At 31.0% G+C, this 16784-nt stretch overlaps 1 protein-coding gene across 2 annotated transcripts in view; it reads right to left on the bottom strand.

Moving 5' to 3' along the window:
- Positions 1-16784, bottom strand: part of LOC126892156 (phospholipid-transporting ATPase ABCA3-like) — a 361018-nt gene that overhangs the window by 283632 nt on the left and 60602 nt on the right. Inside the window, exon 1 of one of the 2 annotated variants that reach the window (XM_050661614.1) lies at positions 11985-12190. The exons of the other annotated variant lie outside the window; for it this stretch is intronic. Coding sequence (XP_050517571.1) covers positions 11985-12171 — 187 coding nt within the window. The 5' untranslated portion in view covers positions 12172-12190. Of the gene's footprint in view, positions 1-11984; positions 12191-16784 lie in introns of those variants that run through there. 2 annotated transcript variants of the gene reach the window in all.

Here is a 16784-nt window from a genome sequence, read left to right as displayed (position 1 = left end):
TAGAATTTTTCTAAATTCTTTTAAACTCAAAAAACCAAAAAACGAAAAATTTTTCAAATCGATTTTTCTAGAACACTGCGTATTCTTCTGAGTTAAAGCAAAAGTACCTTTTAGTACAAAACTATCCCAGAATTTAATAATCCAGTGTCAGAAATGCTTAAAAGTTAGACAGAAAAGTTATTCGATAAAATATCCGTTTCCGTACCCAAAATGGACCCCTATGACCGGTACTAAAAATTGACAATTGATAATTGACATTTGACAATTGACCTCTGAAAGATAAATAAGTGTACCAGTTTTCGTTTTTCCAAATAAAAGCGTTCTGCAGCTATTTTAAAGAAACTAATTACAAGACTTCGATATGATTCTTCTAGACGAAGCATATCGAAGTAGAGGTCGTCCGCCAACCAGATGGTCTGATGACATCAAACGGATCGACAGAAACTTGATGCAGACAGCACAGGACAGAAATGCATGGAGAAGACTGAGGGAGACCTATATCCAGCATTGGATACATCCGGGTTGAATTATGACGATGATGAATTACAAGACGCCATCTTTAAAGAGCTCTAGCTTTCCATGGAAGCATTTTTGATCTAGGTGAATTGAGTTAAATTTTCTTAAAATTATCTGAGGAATCTCCGGTTTTCGTTTGTTATGAGAGCTTCTGAACACCCTGTATAATATAATGGGTAGGTAAATTCTCTACTATAACCAATAAAATGTAAAAATTGTTTATTTACTTTTATTGCGTTTACTTAGATAAAAATATGATCTAATCACATAAAATAAAGATGTTACAGTTTGCTATTAGATTTGAAAAGTGTGTAAAAATTCCGAGACATTATTCAGGAAAATAATATTTAATAGGATACGATTGTTTTAATGATACACAAATTAATTTTTTGTATTATTCATCTTTGCGTTTATCCTGCTAAGTTGTAAACGGTTTTAGAATGGTGTTTTTTAAGCATACTCGACATGGTATTACTTAGAAAATTGTGGTAATATGAATATATTTGTATAACACTCTGAAATAATTTTACAGACACACAATTTAATTTTTTTTACACGAAATAAGTATACAACCATCCTGCCTCTTTGAAAATATATTTATATTAACCTTCTTGAGATATGTGTTAAATGGCATGACTTAGAAAATCGTGTAATTTTGCACGAATTGTCTTACAAATTTTTTAACTATATATAGTAAAAAAGGTGTAACTAAACATCCTGCCATTTTGAATAATGTCTACTGAAATTATTTATTTTATAACAAAATTTATTTTATGACTTAGAAAATCACGAAACCAGAGTGAAACTTTTATACAGAATTTTCCAAGAAACAAGTGCAGTTAAACATTAGGTGACGTCATGCCAACATTTTTTTTTTGGCCATTTTGAAATAAATATGATTAATTTATTAAGTTGGCAGGACTTAGAAAATTATGAAAATTTCATTATTTTCATTACATGTTTGTATATCTGTATACTCCCTTAGTCCTTTTGCAACCGTCCTGCCCAAAAAATTTTGTTCATAAAATAGATAGTATCCTGTTATTCTATGGATATGGCAGGACTTAAAAATTCATCGCAACTCCCAATAAGTACCTTCTCTAACCTTTCAGTATTGCAAAGGGCAGGACTTAGAAAATCGTGGTTGAACTTCTATTAATATCTCCAGGTTTATTACCACACGTGTACCTTTTAACGTTCAATATACATGTATTCTCATTTGAAAGCTGTATAGTTATTTAAACAATCTTTGTTTAAACATTTTAAAACTTTTTTTGATGATAAATAAATTAATTTATTATAACAAAATCAAAGGATCTTTCTCATTTATCTACTAGTGCGTTAGTTAGGTGGCTCTATCCGAGTTACTTAGGAATAAAAAAAATGAAGAAAATTGTTTCATGGGAAGCCGAGAAAACACATTTCTTTAACGGACACCGATTTTGAACTTTAAGATTTTATTTTCCTCAACCTAATTTTTGACGGGGATTTTGGTATTTTTGGTATTTCTCACGCGTAATACCGATCTGCTTTTATTATTATAATATATGGTCTAAGTCTCTTAAAGATATGAAAATTTGTATGCAGAAAGAGAACCGAACTAAAGAGGTAACTGTTGAAAAATTGCCGTCCTATTATTTATAACTTTGTCGCACATGCCAGTCAACTTTGACCGATTGTATCTCAAGAACCACTCATCACAATTAAACTTTTTTACTATTAAAAAAGAATATGCCGTACCCTTTCCAGTACTGTTTTCCTAATTTAATTTAATCTAACCGTTGCCGAGATATTCGATTTGTTTGTAAGCCAAAAAATTGTTTATAATTTTAAAACATTCCCGGGGCCGCTTACATAGTCCAATTTCAATTCTGAAAAGTACGTTAAATAGGTATAGTAGCTTTTTATACGAAAATTATACGAAAATTATTATTCTGTATCATAATTATTACGGTTACTAGTCTGACCGTAACGTGTTAATTAATAATTTAATTGTTGCTAAACTATTTGTTTAATTTCCACCAGCTTCTGGAAATATAATCTATACCAAAAAAGCTTTCCTGTCATTAAGTTATTTAATTATTATTGATACATAATTACTTATCTATAATTTTAGTTGAAATAAAAGATTTTGTTGGGAAAACCCGAATTTTCCGAGGAAAATTTTCATCAAAACAGATGGGGAAAATATCTCTATGCAGAATTAAATTATGGTGAATTTTCTTATTTAGGTATTTGGTAAAGTTAAAATCTTCGGAGTTACAGAACAATAATTGAAAGAAAACACTATTTTGGAGAGTTAATTTGTTTATAAAAAAATAGCACTCAATCATAAGATTCGATTCCAGTAATAAAAATGCTAGTAAGTAACTTTTCCTTGTTTTTCCTAATTTGTCCAGATTATATTAGACATAATTCCGGACTGGCGTTAAAACATACACCATATTCTGATAAAAAGAATTGTTTAACTTTTGTTTATTGCGTTACACTGGCGATTATTCTACAGAACTATTGCAAACATCAATATCTTACTATAAACTGTAATTTAACTGATGGTGTAGCACCAAAAGATAAATATCTAAAATCATAATTTTGTTATGAGCTGGAAATAATTGAATTTATTGCACATAAACGAATTGAAAGTAATCTGATTATTTATTTGTAGAGTTAATGCGTTCAATATCGGAAAACCAATTAAACAATACATTATAAAATTTGCGGAAATTGTAGCTTATTAAGCATTGAACTACTTTTAAAATGTGGTCCGGACTCGCTACTAGAACTAGGCTGAACTAGGTACTCGCTTTTGTGGTTAATTGCTCTTCGAGAAGCGAAGAACTGCCACCTGGATAAGAAACAGTCATCGTATCAAATATCCGTAAAAAAGGTGAGAGAAGAAAATGTTGCAAATATAGAACCTAAAGTGTAACAAGATTTATAATAATTTATAAATAATTTCTAGACTTTAGAGCGAGTTTGTAAAAGAAAATTAGAGAACGAAGTTGCTTGTGAGTAGGAGCCACTGGCGGATCTACGGGGAGAGCAAAAGGGGAAATTTTCCCCCCTAATAAGGTTCAAAATTAAAGAAAAAAATGTTGAAATATAAAAATATATTAGCTAATATAAAACTTAAATCACAGACACACCAATTCAAACCAATAAACACGCTAGTTAGTTATTGCATTAGTTAGTTACACGCATATAAGTTATTAATTATGTAGTTTGTGTTTATCTTTTTTGTTTTTGGTTGGTATTTCATTGAAATTCCCCCCCCCCCTCTAAGGAAAATTTCCTCTTCCAAGGCAAATGTGTAGATCTGCCACTGGTAGGAGCAAAGTAGTTTCCGAATAGGAAGGTCGTGTACGGACAACCTATTTTGCCTAAAACAGCTTTTAGAAAAATAACAGCCAGAAATTTGGAAACACTACAACGATAGAATTGCATAAGTACTTATGTCATCATAACGGATAAAAGAGAATATGAGGACGATAATTATCCTTACTTGAACTAAGCGGTTCGGACACCAAAGCAATAGCCAAACGCAACATGAAACACTCTACATCCCATTAATATCAGCGGTTAATGTGTATCCCTTGAACGCACGTGGGCCGATGTCACATTATGCGTTTTGGCCGGATGCGGTGGAACCGCATCCGTATCCAACGCAACCGGACGCATCTAAACATTCCGTATATGTATTTGGACCATAGGAGTTTTCTATTGGTTCGTTGCAGCACGCGGTAATATATATACGGAATTTATACGGCATATACGGAATTTTAGTCGGTCCCAAATTCATATACGGGATGTTAAATATCTTACACCGAAAAAGATAAGTTTTTTTAGAGTCTTTTAAAAGGAGATTGATTTTAAAATACTTGTTACTGTATTATTTCTGTAAATATATTTTGTTTTATTTCCTATTGCATTGTGTTATTTCTCTTTAATTATTTAATAACACAAAAAAACGAATAAAGTCCTTTATAAAAGGTATTTATTTAAAATCCCTAAAAAGGGCTACATCACAGAACTAGTTTTCGATTAGTTGACCAATCATTATCAGTGCCTTCCTAAAATAAATATAACTTGATACAATGATGCAAAGGTTTTAAAATTTTGACTACGGTTAAAAAAAGTTGTAGGTTATACTCACGTGACCTTACCATGCTAACCATCAAAATATAATACATATTACAAATTTTATTTACATATATTACATAATTACAAATATTTTGGTGGTTAGCATGTAAGATCACGTGAGTATAACCTACAACTTTTTTTAACCGTAATCAAAATTTTAAAACCTTTGCACCATTTTATAAGATTATATTCATCTGAATATAATCACACACACTTATAACACAGCTGAAACAGATCTAAACATACTTAACAACACGTGCAAGTCATTAAAAATTCTGAGAAAGCAAAACCTTAGTCAAATAAAGAAATATTTCTTGTAAGTATGTCTCTCAAATCTATACCATCCCATTTATGAATTTCGCACCAAATAGGTGCCTAATCATTGTTTTATTTTTCTTTAATAATACATTAATAAAATAGGTATTCTAAAATCTATAAAATATATAAATCCTTTAACTGATTGATAAAAAGTCCCATTTTTGGTCTACGAATAATTAACATTCCGCATATGAATTTCGCACCAAATAACATTCGAAATAATATAATTGTTTTATTTTTATTTAATAATACAGTAACAAGTATTTTAAAATCAATCTCCTTTTAAAAGACTGTAAAAAACTTATCTTTTTCGGTGTACGATATTTAACATTCCGTATATGAATTTTTGACCGACTAACATTCCGTATATGCATCTGGAACCTCGCCGCCTATTGGTTAAAATATTACCGCGTGCTGCAACGAACCAATAGAAAACTCCTATGGTCCAAATACATATACGGAATACGGAATGTTTAGATGCCAACCGGACTGACCTGTCACACTATGCGTTTAGTCTCTTGCAGTTTGTAAGTGCGTAAGAATGTCTCGAAACATTTTGGAAAAGAAATTGTTAGCAATTGCTGTATTGAAAGCGGAGGGAATGTTGAGAAAACCAGTGAATAGCCAGCATTGGGTTCATCCGTTTTTTGCCCAACGCGATTCAACGGAACACTTTCAGTACTCTGGGCTAATTAGCAAAATTCATGGAAAAGTTATTTACCAGCAATTTTATTGCTAATCGAATTATAAGATCCTATATATTAATAATATAGGTATGCAAAGTCCGCAGATAGTGTGCTACTCTTTTTATAAACAAAATGGCGCCGACAAATCGTATTTTTCGCAATTATTGCTCTATAACTCCGAAGATTTTAACTTTACAACAAAAACACCCAAATAAAAATTCACCGCAATTAAATTCTGCATAAAGATAGGTTTTCCACGATTTGCTCTAAGGAAAATTTTCCTCGGAAAATGCGGGTTTTCCTAACAAAACCTCTAATTTTCAAATAAAGTTTTCGGTAGGTAATTATTAATCAATAATTAAATAACTTAGTGACATCAAAGCTTTCTTGGTATAGATTGTAATTCCATAAGCTGGTGAAAATTAAACGAATATTTTAGCAACAATTCAATAGTTAATTAACAATTTACGATCGCAATAATAACCAAAATAATCATGATACGCTGATCAAACTTATAAAGATTATAAAGATGGGATGCTTATTTAATATTTTATTAACAAAATATAAATTTTTCTTTTTTTTGCATAATCTTTAAATTTTGAAAAAAATAGTTATAATACGCTGGTCTAATTAGTAAAGTACAAAGAAAGGTTATTTACCAGCAATTTTATGGCTGGAATCGAATTATAAGATCCTATGTATTATTAATATAGGTATTCAAAGCCCGCAGATAGTATGCTACTTTTTTTATAAACACAATGGCGCCGACAAATCGTATTTTTTTCAATTATTGCTCTATAACTCCGAAGATTTTAACTTTACACCAAAAACACTCAAATAAAAATCCACCCCAATTTAATTCTACATAGAAGCATGTTTTTTCCGATTTGCTCCGACGAAAATTTTCCTCGGAAAATGTGGGTATTCCCAACAAAATCTCGAATTTTCAAATAAATTTTTTGGGCCAGCAATTATTTATCAATAATTATATAGCTTGGTGAAATAAAAGCTTTCTTGGTGTAGATTATAAATTCAGAAGCCGGTGAAAATGAAACGAATATTTTAGCAACAATTCAATTGTTAATTAACAATTTACAGTCGCAATAACAACGGTCGTCGCTCCGAGTGAAAATTTTAGCTACATTACTGTATTATTCTACTTTCGCGCGTGTAAATTGCAAAAAAATATATTTATAATCTTTAATTAAAATAGAACCATTAAACTGATAGTCGATATTTTTCTGTAAATAATTAGCTTGTACTTTAAACTCACTTCTACGCTTTGAAAGAATTAAAAAAATTATAAACACCCTAGTAATCGTATGTTTATTTTGCTGTTTCATAACTTTTTTGAAAATGGTTGCAAAAAAGTTTTAAAGCATTCATTTTCAAGATATTTGAAATGCGCATTTTAGCTATTTTTTAAATTACAATATAATAAAAACTTTCTGAGAAACGTTAATTTGTTTATAACTATTTTTTTAAACATTTAGAGATTGTGCAAAAAAACAAAAAATTTATATTTTGTCGACAAAATATTAAATAGGCATCTCATCTTTATAAGATTTCAAAGTTTGATCGGTGTATCATAATTATTTTGGTTATTATTGCGACCGTAAATTATTAATTAACAATTGAATTGTTGCTAAAATATTCGTTTAATTTTTATAAGCTTCTGGAACTATGATCTAAACCAAGAAGGCTTTTAAGTCACCAAATTATTTAATTATTGGTAAATAATTACTTATTTAAAACTTTATTTGAAAATTAAAGATTTTGTAAAGAAAACCCGCATTTTCCGAGGAAAATTTTCATCGAAGCAGATTGGGAAAAACACGTCTCTATGCAGAATTTAATCACGGTTAATTTTTATTTGAGTATTTTTGTTGTAAAATTAAAATCTTTGGAGTTATAGAGCAATAATTGAAAAAAACACGATTTTCGGGCGCCATTTTGTTTATAAAAAAAGTAGCACACTATCTGAGGACTTTGCATACCTATATTATTAATATATAGGATCTTATAATTCGATTCCAGCAATAAAATTGCTGGTAAATAACTTTTCCCAAAAATGGCCTATTCTCCGATAATCAGCCCAGACTACAGTGGTTTTTCGAAAATATTCGTCTTTGTAATGATAAATTTTTCAAATATTACCGGATGTCAATTAATCTTTTGACGAGTTGATGGAAATATTACGACCTCACATAACGAAAGAAAGTACGAAATTTAGAAACTCCAAAGTGCAGAGAAAAGATTGACAGTAACACTCAGGTACGTAGAAATCAGTCGATATACCTAAGTTGGACACATATGGGAAACTTTTTTATTTTGCGAAAAAAGTTTGAAAAAATTGAAAACTATTATTATGAAAAGTTGTTTGGAATTTCATGTCTTCGTATGTGATCAAAGTAACTCATTTCTATTTTCTTCATAGTGGTGAATACTTCTTTTTCTTTTTTCATCTTTGTTAGTGTTTCCCTGTTTGTTACGTGTTGTGTCCATGATATGATATTCCATGTCTTCATAGTGGTGAATACTTCTTTTTCTTTTTTCATCTTTGTTAGTGTTTCCCTGTTTGTTGCGTGCATGTCAATGATATTTTCCACATTTTTCGATAACACCACATCGTAATATACCACAGTTTTCCATTGCATAATGCTGAATTAATTTTATAAGTGCTTTTGACTTCTGGTCATCTCAACGCATCGTTGTATTTCAAGGCTGCGGTTCCATTGTTCATTTAGCTCACATCCCTTTGGCCTAGGCCAAACTAGTTTATCCTAACGCGTCCACAACAAACTAGTTTGGCTTATGACCAATTAGTTTGTCCTGAAATTAGGATTGGCCGGTAACACACACATAAACAATGTAATGGTAGGGGAGCCCAAGCTGGAATTTTTGTAGTTACTTGAGCATGTCAGAAAATCACATGGGAGAAACCTTGCACCCTGTAAATGTACCACAACCATATATGGACTCTTAATAGAGGGGAGTTCGTTAAGGGCGGTCCGAAAAAAAAATCTAGCCTTAGAAAATCTCGAAATCGTCAGATTAAGATATGGAAAGTTAGGTACATGCAGAACAGTGTATATTTCAAAAATCTGTCGATTTCAGCGGGGCGTAAGCAAATGAGTGGGTCACAAAGTTTCACAAAAAAAAAACAAATATTTCGCGAAATAAACGTTAGATGGAAAAACTGAAAAATAATTGTTCAATATTTTTCAAAAATCTATATCTATTATAGAATGATTAGTCCGTTCTTTAACGGTAAAATATTGCAAAACCTCTAAATTTTAAAGAACCGCTTGGATTGACATGAAATTTGGCAAACACATATCTAACAAGTCAAAGAAAAATGTGATATTGTGCCGATATGTGCTTTTGCCCTGGGGGTGGTTTTCACCCCCTCTTGGGGGTGAAAAAATAGTCGTCCAAAGAAAGTCAGGAAATGGATAAACTGGCTAATTTTAAGTAACTTTTGTTCTATAGAATTTTTTCACTAAGTCAATACTTTTTGAGTTGTTTGGCAGTGAATATGTTCATTTTTTCAACAAAATAACCACGCTTTTAGATGGTTTTTCGCAAATAACTCAAATAGTAAGTATCTTATCGAAAAATACATTCTTAGCAAAAATATAGCCTGTAAAAAATTTAAAAAAAATGGTGTGTATATCACGTCTCTACACCTAGTAGAAGCCGCGTTATAGCTAATGAAAAATAGGTTCATATTCGTCAAATTCCAAATGGATTATTTTAACGTGAAATAACCAAAAATGAAGCACATTTCGGGGAAAACTCATTACAACTTATTTAAAATGTTTAAAAAAAGCTTCATTTTTTTGCATAAAAAAAATTTCTAGCATCAAAATTAAACAAGTTACGCTCAAAATAAAGTTAGTCCCTTTTGGTTTTGGTAAAAAAATCGAGAAAATCACCCCCTAATTATTATCTTAAATGAACTTAATCGTTACGACTTCACAAGTCTCTTGACTCGTGTGTATATTGTTTATATGATCTGTAAGTTTCATCGGTTCAAAGTCCTTATTATTGAAAGGGCTGTAGTTAAAAGGGGTTGAACGAGTCACTGATAACGAATGTATGCAAATTTAGAAACACCAAATCTTAATCAATTTTTGTCTAACAGAAAAGCAAAAAAATACATGATATTCAGAAAAGCAAATATGACTTTTTTGTTTTTCAAATTTTTGGCATCTCTAACAATTTTTAAGTTATTTTGAAAAAAAAACATATTTTTCAAAATTTAAATTTTTAAAAATTTTACTTTGAAACCAATTTTTTTCAAAAGTAAGCACTTTGACTCGATGAAACTTACAGATCATATAAACACAACACAAGTAAAAGAATTTATGGAGCGGTAACGATTAATTCCATTTAAGTTGCTAATTAGGGGGTGGTCTTCACGATTTTTTTTTGCAAAAAAAAGGGACCAACTTTATTTTGAGCGTAACTTGCTTAAATTTAATGCTAGAAACTTTTTGTAAAAACAGAAATAAAGATTTTTTTAAACATTTTAAAAAAGTTAAAATGGGTTTTCCCCAAAAAGTGCTTAATTTTTTAAATATTTTAGGTCGAAATATTCTATTTGAAATTTGGTGAACATGAATCTATATTTCATTGGCTATAACTCTGGTTCTACGAGATACAGAGACCTAACGCGTACACCATTTTTTTAAATTTTTTATATGCTATATTTTTGCTAAGAACGGTTTTTTCGACAAAGTACTTACTTTTTGAGTTATTTGCGAAAAACCGTCTAAAAATGTGGTTATTTTGTTGAAAAATGAACATATTCACTCGCAAATAACTGGAAAAGTGTTGACTTGGCGAAAAAGCTCTATAGAACAAAAGTTACTTAAAATTAGTCAGTTTACACATTTCCGGACTTATTTTGGACATATATTTTTTCACCCCCAAAAGGGGGTGAAAGGCACCCCCAGGGCAAAAGCACACATCGGCACAATATCACTTTTTTTCTTTGACATGTAAGCCATACGTATGCCAAATTTCATGTCAATCCAAGCGGTTCTTTAAAATTTAGAGCAAAAACCGTGAAAGAATGGACTAGATACCAAGATCCTATACGGAGAGGGATCGGGGTAACTTTAAAATTTAAAATAGTATTTCGATATTTCGCGAAATGAACATCAGATCAAAAAACTGAAAAATATGTGTTCAATATTTTTTTAAAATCTATCAAATGACCTCAAACGCGACCACCCAGGGTGGTGGGGTGGAAGTTTACTTTAGAATATTAAATAGGAGCACCCATTTTTATTGCAGATTTGGATTCCTGACGTAAAAATAACTAACTTTTATTCGAGACAATTTTTCGAGATATTGATAGATGGCGCTATAATCGGATAAAACGTTTGTTGGAAATGGAAAATTAAATTAAAAACTTAACTTTTTTTGCTTTAGGACCTAATCATCACAACCCAATAGGTACCCATAACGCTCGAGTAACTTCAAATTTAGCATACTGGCCTCCCCTACTATAATATGAGAGTATAATACACGGCTTACGAGTATTTTGTTGCTACGAAATACATAGTTTAACTAGAGCTAATTACACGCTCCGAAAAAATTGACAAAAAAACATAAAAATGGTTTTTTAACGATAACTTAATATGCAATTTAAAAGATTTTTTTACTCTAAAGCTTAATTTGTATGGAATTGTAAGCGCTACAAGTTGTCAAAAGTTGGACTTTTTTGAGGTATTTGGTTTTCAAAGCATGTGATTTATAAGGCTTAGAAAAAGTGCTTTTCACACTTACGTGCAAATTTAGAAGGCTAATATCTCAAATATTTTTCATTTTTAGTATTTATTACATTTTAGTATCCGTGTATATTTTTCATATTTCGTTTAGTTTTCGAGTACCTAATCTTGAAAAACATTTGAAAAAATTTATAAAATTTCAAAAAATTATTCAATGCTAAATTATTAAAGTTATTTTCAAATCTAAGCCATTTAAACTGGTTAAAATTAACTTAGGACACGTAGCTAGTACACAAATAAAGCTTAATTGTACATTGAATAATGTTAATTTTTATTTTTGTGGAAAATTCACGAATTTAAGGAATTTCTCTTTGTTTTTGTCTAAGACATAATCGTTTTGTTACTGTAATACCTCCCACATGGGATTAGTAGAGCTGCTTAAACGGCTACTTATGAGTTATTGGCGCCAAAGTCAAGGGAGAGGTATGAATTGGTTTAGAATTTATTTCAATATAGAGGAATTTAAATTACTATAAATTTACTAAAAAATTGGTTTCCAAAAATAATTTTGAGTAACGCTTACCTTCAAAGTCACCATAATGATCAATTTCGTCATCCTCTTTATCGATTAACAAAGCATAGAAATGACCCTTGCTAGTTTTCCTAATGTCACTAGAATTTAAGGAATCTTCGCTTTTTTCACAATCCTTTATAATGCTGTAAGCAATCTTTTGTCTATAGGTTATTGATTTTCTCCTCCCAAAATCCATTTTTTACATTTAAACACGTATGTGAAATTACTACAATCTAAATGACGTTTTGTTATCAGCTATATTGCATATAAAAAGTACATTCATGAATATTTATGAATCTTAAAAGAAAAAAAATTAGGAAAGTCATAGTCGTTACGGTTTTTATTTTTGACTATATTAATGGTTAAAAATTCTGTAAAAAAAACTTAGGTAACATTTTTTTTACAAAATAATAATTAAATTTTAAATAAGTTGTATCCAATGTTTTTTTAAACTGATTTTTATAACACAATTATTACCAATGGTGTTACTGTGTGTATTAATACTAGAGAAAAGATTTAATAGTGCATAATATATAAATCACGACATAACTATATTATAAGGCTTAGTAGATGATATTTAGGTCACCTAATTATATTGTCGAAGTATTTTGTTTTCCACCTTCTTATAATGTTTATGAGCAAACGTACTGAATTTATCATTTTAAGAACATCTTCATTGGAACTATTAGCCCAATAAATGACCGTTTTGGAGTGTAATTTCCAGGGGCAACTCAGAATTACATGAAAATTTGGATTTAGGTTCTACTTACCCTCCACTTCAAAGTTGAATTTGTGCCGTTGGTTGCTTTTACTTGGGGGGTGACATTTACCCCTTCTCGGGGGGTAAAAAACGCGTGTTTAAAATAAGGCCGGATATGGATAAATTGACTTATTTTAAGCACCTTTTGTGCTATTAAGTTTTTTACGTATGTCAATACTTTTTGAGTTATTCGCGATTTAAAATGTTGATTCGACAAAAAACTAAGTTTTCAGACCGTTTTTCCCAAATAACTCAAAAAGTAAATATTTTATCTAAAAAAATACTTTAGTAAAAGTGTAGCCTATAAAAAAAAAACGAAAAAAATGGTGTACCAGTAAAGTCTACAAATTGAGTAGAAGCAAAGTTGTAGCTCATGAGAAATACGTTCTTATTCGTCTAATTCCAAATCGAATAATTCAACGCGAAATCACCGAAGAAATAAGCGTTTTTCGGGAAAACCTTATTAATATTTTTAAAGTATCGAAAAAAAGCTTATTATTTGTTTTTTACAAAAGTTTACAGCATAAAAAATAAACGAGTTACACTGAAAAAAACGTTGGCCCCTTTTTTTGTTAAAAAAAAATCGTGAAAACCTCGCTCTATTTAGCACCCTAAATGAAATTAATCGTTTGGCTTTACCATTTTTTATAACTGTATGAGTATTGTTTATATGATCTGTAAGTTTGATTGGTTTGAAGTGCTTATTTTTGAAAACATTTGGTTTTATAGTAAAAAAAAATTTTCTAAAAATTTTTGAAAAATTTCATTTTTTCAAGATAACTTAAAAAGTATTAGTGATAATAAAAATCTTAAAGAGTAAAAAAATGTAGGTTTTGCTATTATAAATATGCTAGTTTCATTATGTTTCTCCGTAAGACAAAAATTGGTTAAGATATGGCTGTTCAAAATTTGCATACACTCGTGATTAGTGACCAATTCAAGCTTTCTCAATTATAACCCTTTCAAAAATAAACACTTTAAACCGGTGAGACCGGCAGATCACAATATAAAAAATAGATAGGTAAGTAAATTTTTTGTAAAGCGGTAGCCATTAATTTTATTCGGGGAGCTAAACACGGCGAGATTTTCATGATTTTTTACAAACAAAAAAGAGGGTCAACTTTATTTTGAGCGTAACTCGCTTATTTTTAATGCTAATAATTTTGTTAGCAATTAAAACAAAGCTTTTTATACTTTAAAAAATTTAAATGGATTTTTAGACGAATTAGACGAATAAGAACATATTTTTCATGAGCTACAACTTTATTTTTGTTTAATTGATAGACTTTTCTGATACACCATTTTTTTGGGTTTTTTATAAGCTACACTTTTGCTAAGGATATTTTTTTCGATAAAATATTTACTTTTGGAGTTATTTGCGAAAAACCGTCTGAAAGCGTAGTTTTTTTGTCAAAAAAGCAACATTTTCAATGGCAAATAACTCGTCATAGGGGCCAATAACACTTGCCGTCAAACTTCCAACATGTGAACAAGTCACACCCAAATTTCAGATGTTACCTAGGGCAAATTAAATTATATTTTAAACATCAAGGCTTAAGGTAGCTTTTTATACTTATGTTTCCTTAACGGACTACTTGAAATGGGCTTTGACCCACATATTTTTGTAAAATAGCATTTTGGTGGCTAACATGTACATTGCACGTAAGCACTGATGATGACTGGTAAACCAGTCGAAAACTAGTTATGTGAATTGATGTGGCCCTTTTGAGGGTTTTTTTAAATATACCTTTTATACAGCATTTATTGTTTTTGTATCACATGGTATACAGCCAACTACAGGAAAACTTTTTTCCTTGTGGATTTTTAACTCGAAAAGTATTGACTTACGTAAAAAACTCTATAGAACAAAAGTTGCTTAAAATCAGTCAATTCATCCATTTACGGTCTTATCTTGAACGTTTGTTTTTTTACCCCCGAGAAGGGGTGACTGTCACCCCCCAAGTAAAACCAACCAACGGCACAATTTCAACTTTGAAGTGGAGGGTAAGTAGAACCTAAATCCAAATTTTCATGCAATTCGAAGTTTCCCCTGAAAATTACATGGTATCGCCGAATTTCCCGTTCATTTACTGGGCTAAGTGCAAAACCCACGAAAAGGAGCCGTCTATAGCACTACAGGTCGAATGCTTCTAATTTGTTAAGCATCGTGGTTTTTAATATCCATGTTTCACAACCATACGATAGATTAGACTTATTGGTGACACAGAACATTTCAGATTTCAGAATTTTTTTGAAAATATGCATTGACAAATTACTGTTATATAAAACTGGTTTCCAGGTCATAAAAGCCTTACATGATATTTCGATTCCGGTTCCTGGTTATTATCTCTTCATCAGAGTCACAATTTACATTTAACGAGCTGCCAAGGTATTTAACATAGTTGACTCATTCTATCTCTTCTCCATAAAGTGAAAGAAAAAGCAGACGTGGATCTTTAAAATCTATATTAATAAAATTTCCAACTGCCATCCACTTTGTCTTCGAAATGTTAATTTTAAGGCCTATCCGATAATTTCCTTTACTGACTAGATTTGCTAATGTCTGAAGATATTGTAAATTTTATGCAAGAGCGGTTATATCGTCAGCGTATTTGCTACTGTTTATTACTTCTTCGTCTAGGCCAGCGGTGCTCAAAGAGTCGATCGCGATCGACCGGTCGATCGCCAAAGTTTGTGAAGTCGATCGCGACTCACGGAAAAAATACAAATGAAAAAGATGTGGACACTAATTTACTTCTGCATACATATGTGAGGTGGTTGAAATAATGAGTCCCGAAATAATTTCTTTTTTAGAAGAACGAGGGGAAAAGTTACTTCAAAACGAAAAGCTCAGTGAAAACCTCCTTAATTTAACTACAGGGTAAAAATAACAATTATCGATATGATGAGCGCAGTATATTCCTTTGTCAACAAATTGTTATTATTGATTAATCAAATGAACAGAAAGAATTTAAACAACTTTCTATCATTGAAAAAAGGTTAACCGCCCATTTGAGTTATATTTATTATGAGACGGAGATGCAAGTAGTTCATGGGGAGTTTGAAAGACGCTTGGCTGTTTTTAAGAAACTGACAGATATTGTAACACTCATGTCTAATCCATTTTCTTGTGAAGACGTGGAAGAAATTGCCACTGAAATATTAATTAATTTCAATATGGAGATCATTTCAGTCCAAAATGAGGCACTGAAAATAATTTCGGATACTTATTATATTATATTCGGGTACTACCTTAAGTTCAGAGCGACTGATAAGAAATTTTGGTCTTTCATACCGTATAACAAATATCCATCTTTGAGACAAATAGCTCTGAAGCTCATAGCATTTTTTGCATCAACGTACATGTGTGAGTCTGCCTTTTCCCAAATGAAGGTAGTGAAATCAAAATATCATAATCGGCTAACTGACGAACATACCTCATCATGCTTTCATCTGGACCTCGGTAATTCAGTACCATCATATGAAAATTTTGTGAATATTATGCAGTGCCATGTATCAACATCCAAATAAAATTAGGATGAAAACATGACTTTAATTACAACTCTCTGAAGTTACAACTTTTTACCAAATAGAAATGTGCAACAAAGTTTTTTATTTTCAAAACTGTTGTTTTTTACCAGCAGTCGATCGCTGGACGCTTGCAGTTTATGTGGTAGATCCCACACAGTATAAGTCTGAGCACCACTGGTCTAGGCTGACTCTGTCTGTCTGTCTGTCATCCAATGCCTCCCTAAATATTACTTCTAAGTACAGATTAACATCCAGCTCTCATCCATCAAACAAGATAGAAGGGGTTGGAAACAAAAGGAAAAAGCCTATGTTCAGCAGTGGACTTTTGAGTCTGGATGATGATGTCGATGATGACAGATTAAAAAACTGGGTCACCAAAGATAACCCCGTTGTACTCTATGTATGATGGGTAGTTTTTCATTACGACTATCTCCATTTTGAATAGAGGCTTTTTTATTGTAATATAAGTTTTAAGCAGTCATATCGTAGTGGCCAAATCTTGCTGTCAATTGGAAGGT

The sequence above is a fragment of the Diabrotica virgifera genome, chromosome 9 (genome assembly GCF_917563875.1).
Source record: "Diabrotica virgifera virgifera chromosome 9, PGI_DIABVI_V3a".
In the NCBI taxonomy this organism is placed as follows: Eukaryota; Metazoa; Arthropoda; class Insecta; order Coleoptera; family Chrysomelidae; genus Diabrotica; species Diabrotica virgifera.
This window is presented reverse-complemented; position numbering and strand designations above follow the sequence as displayed.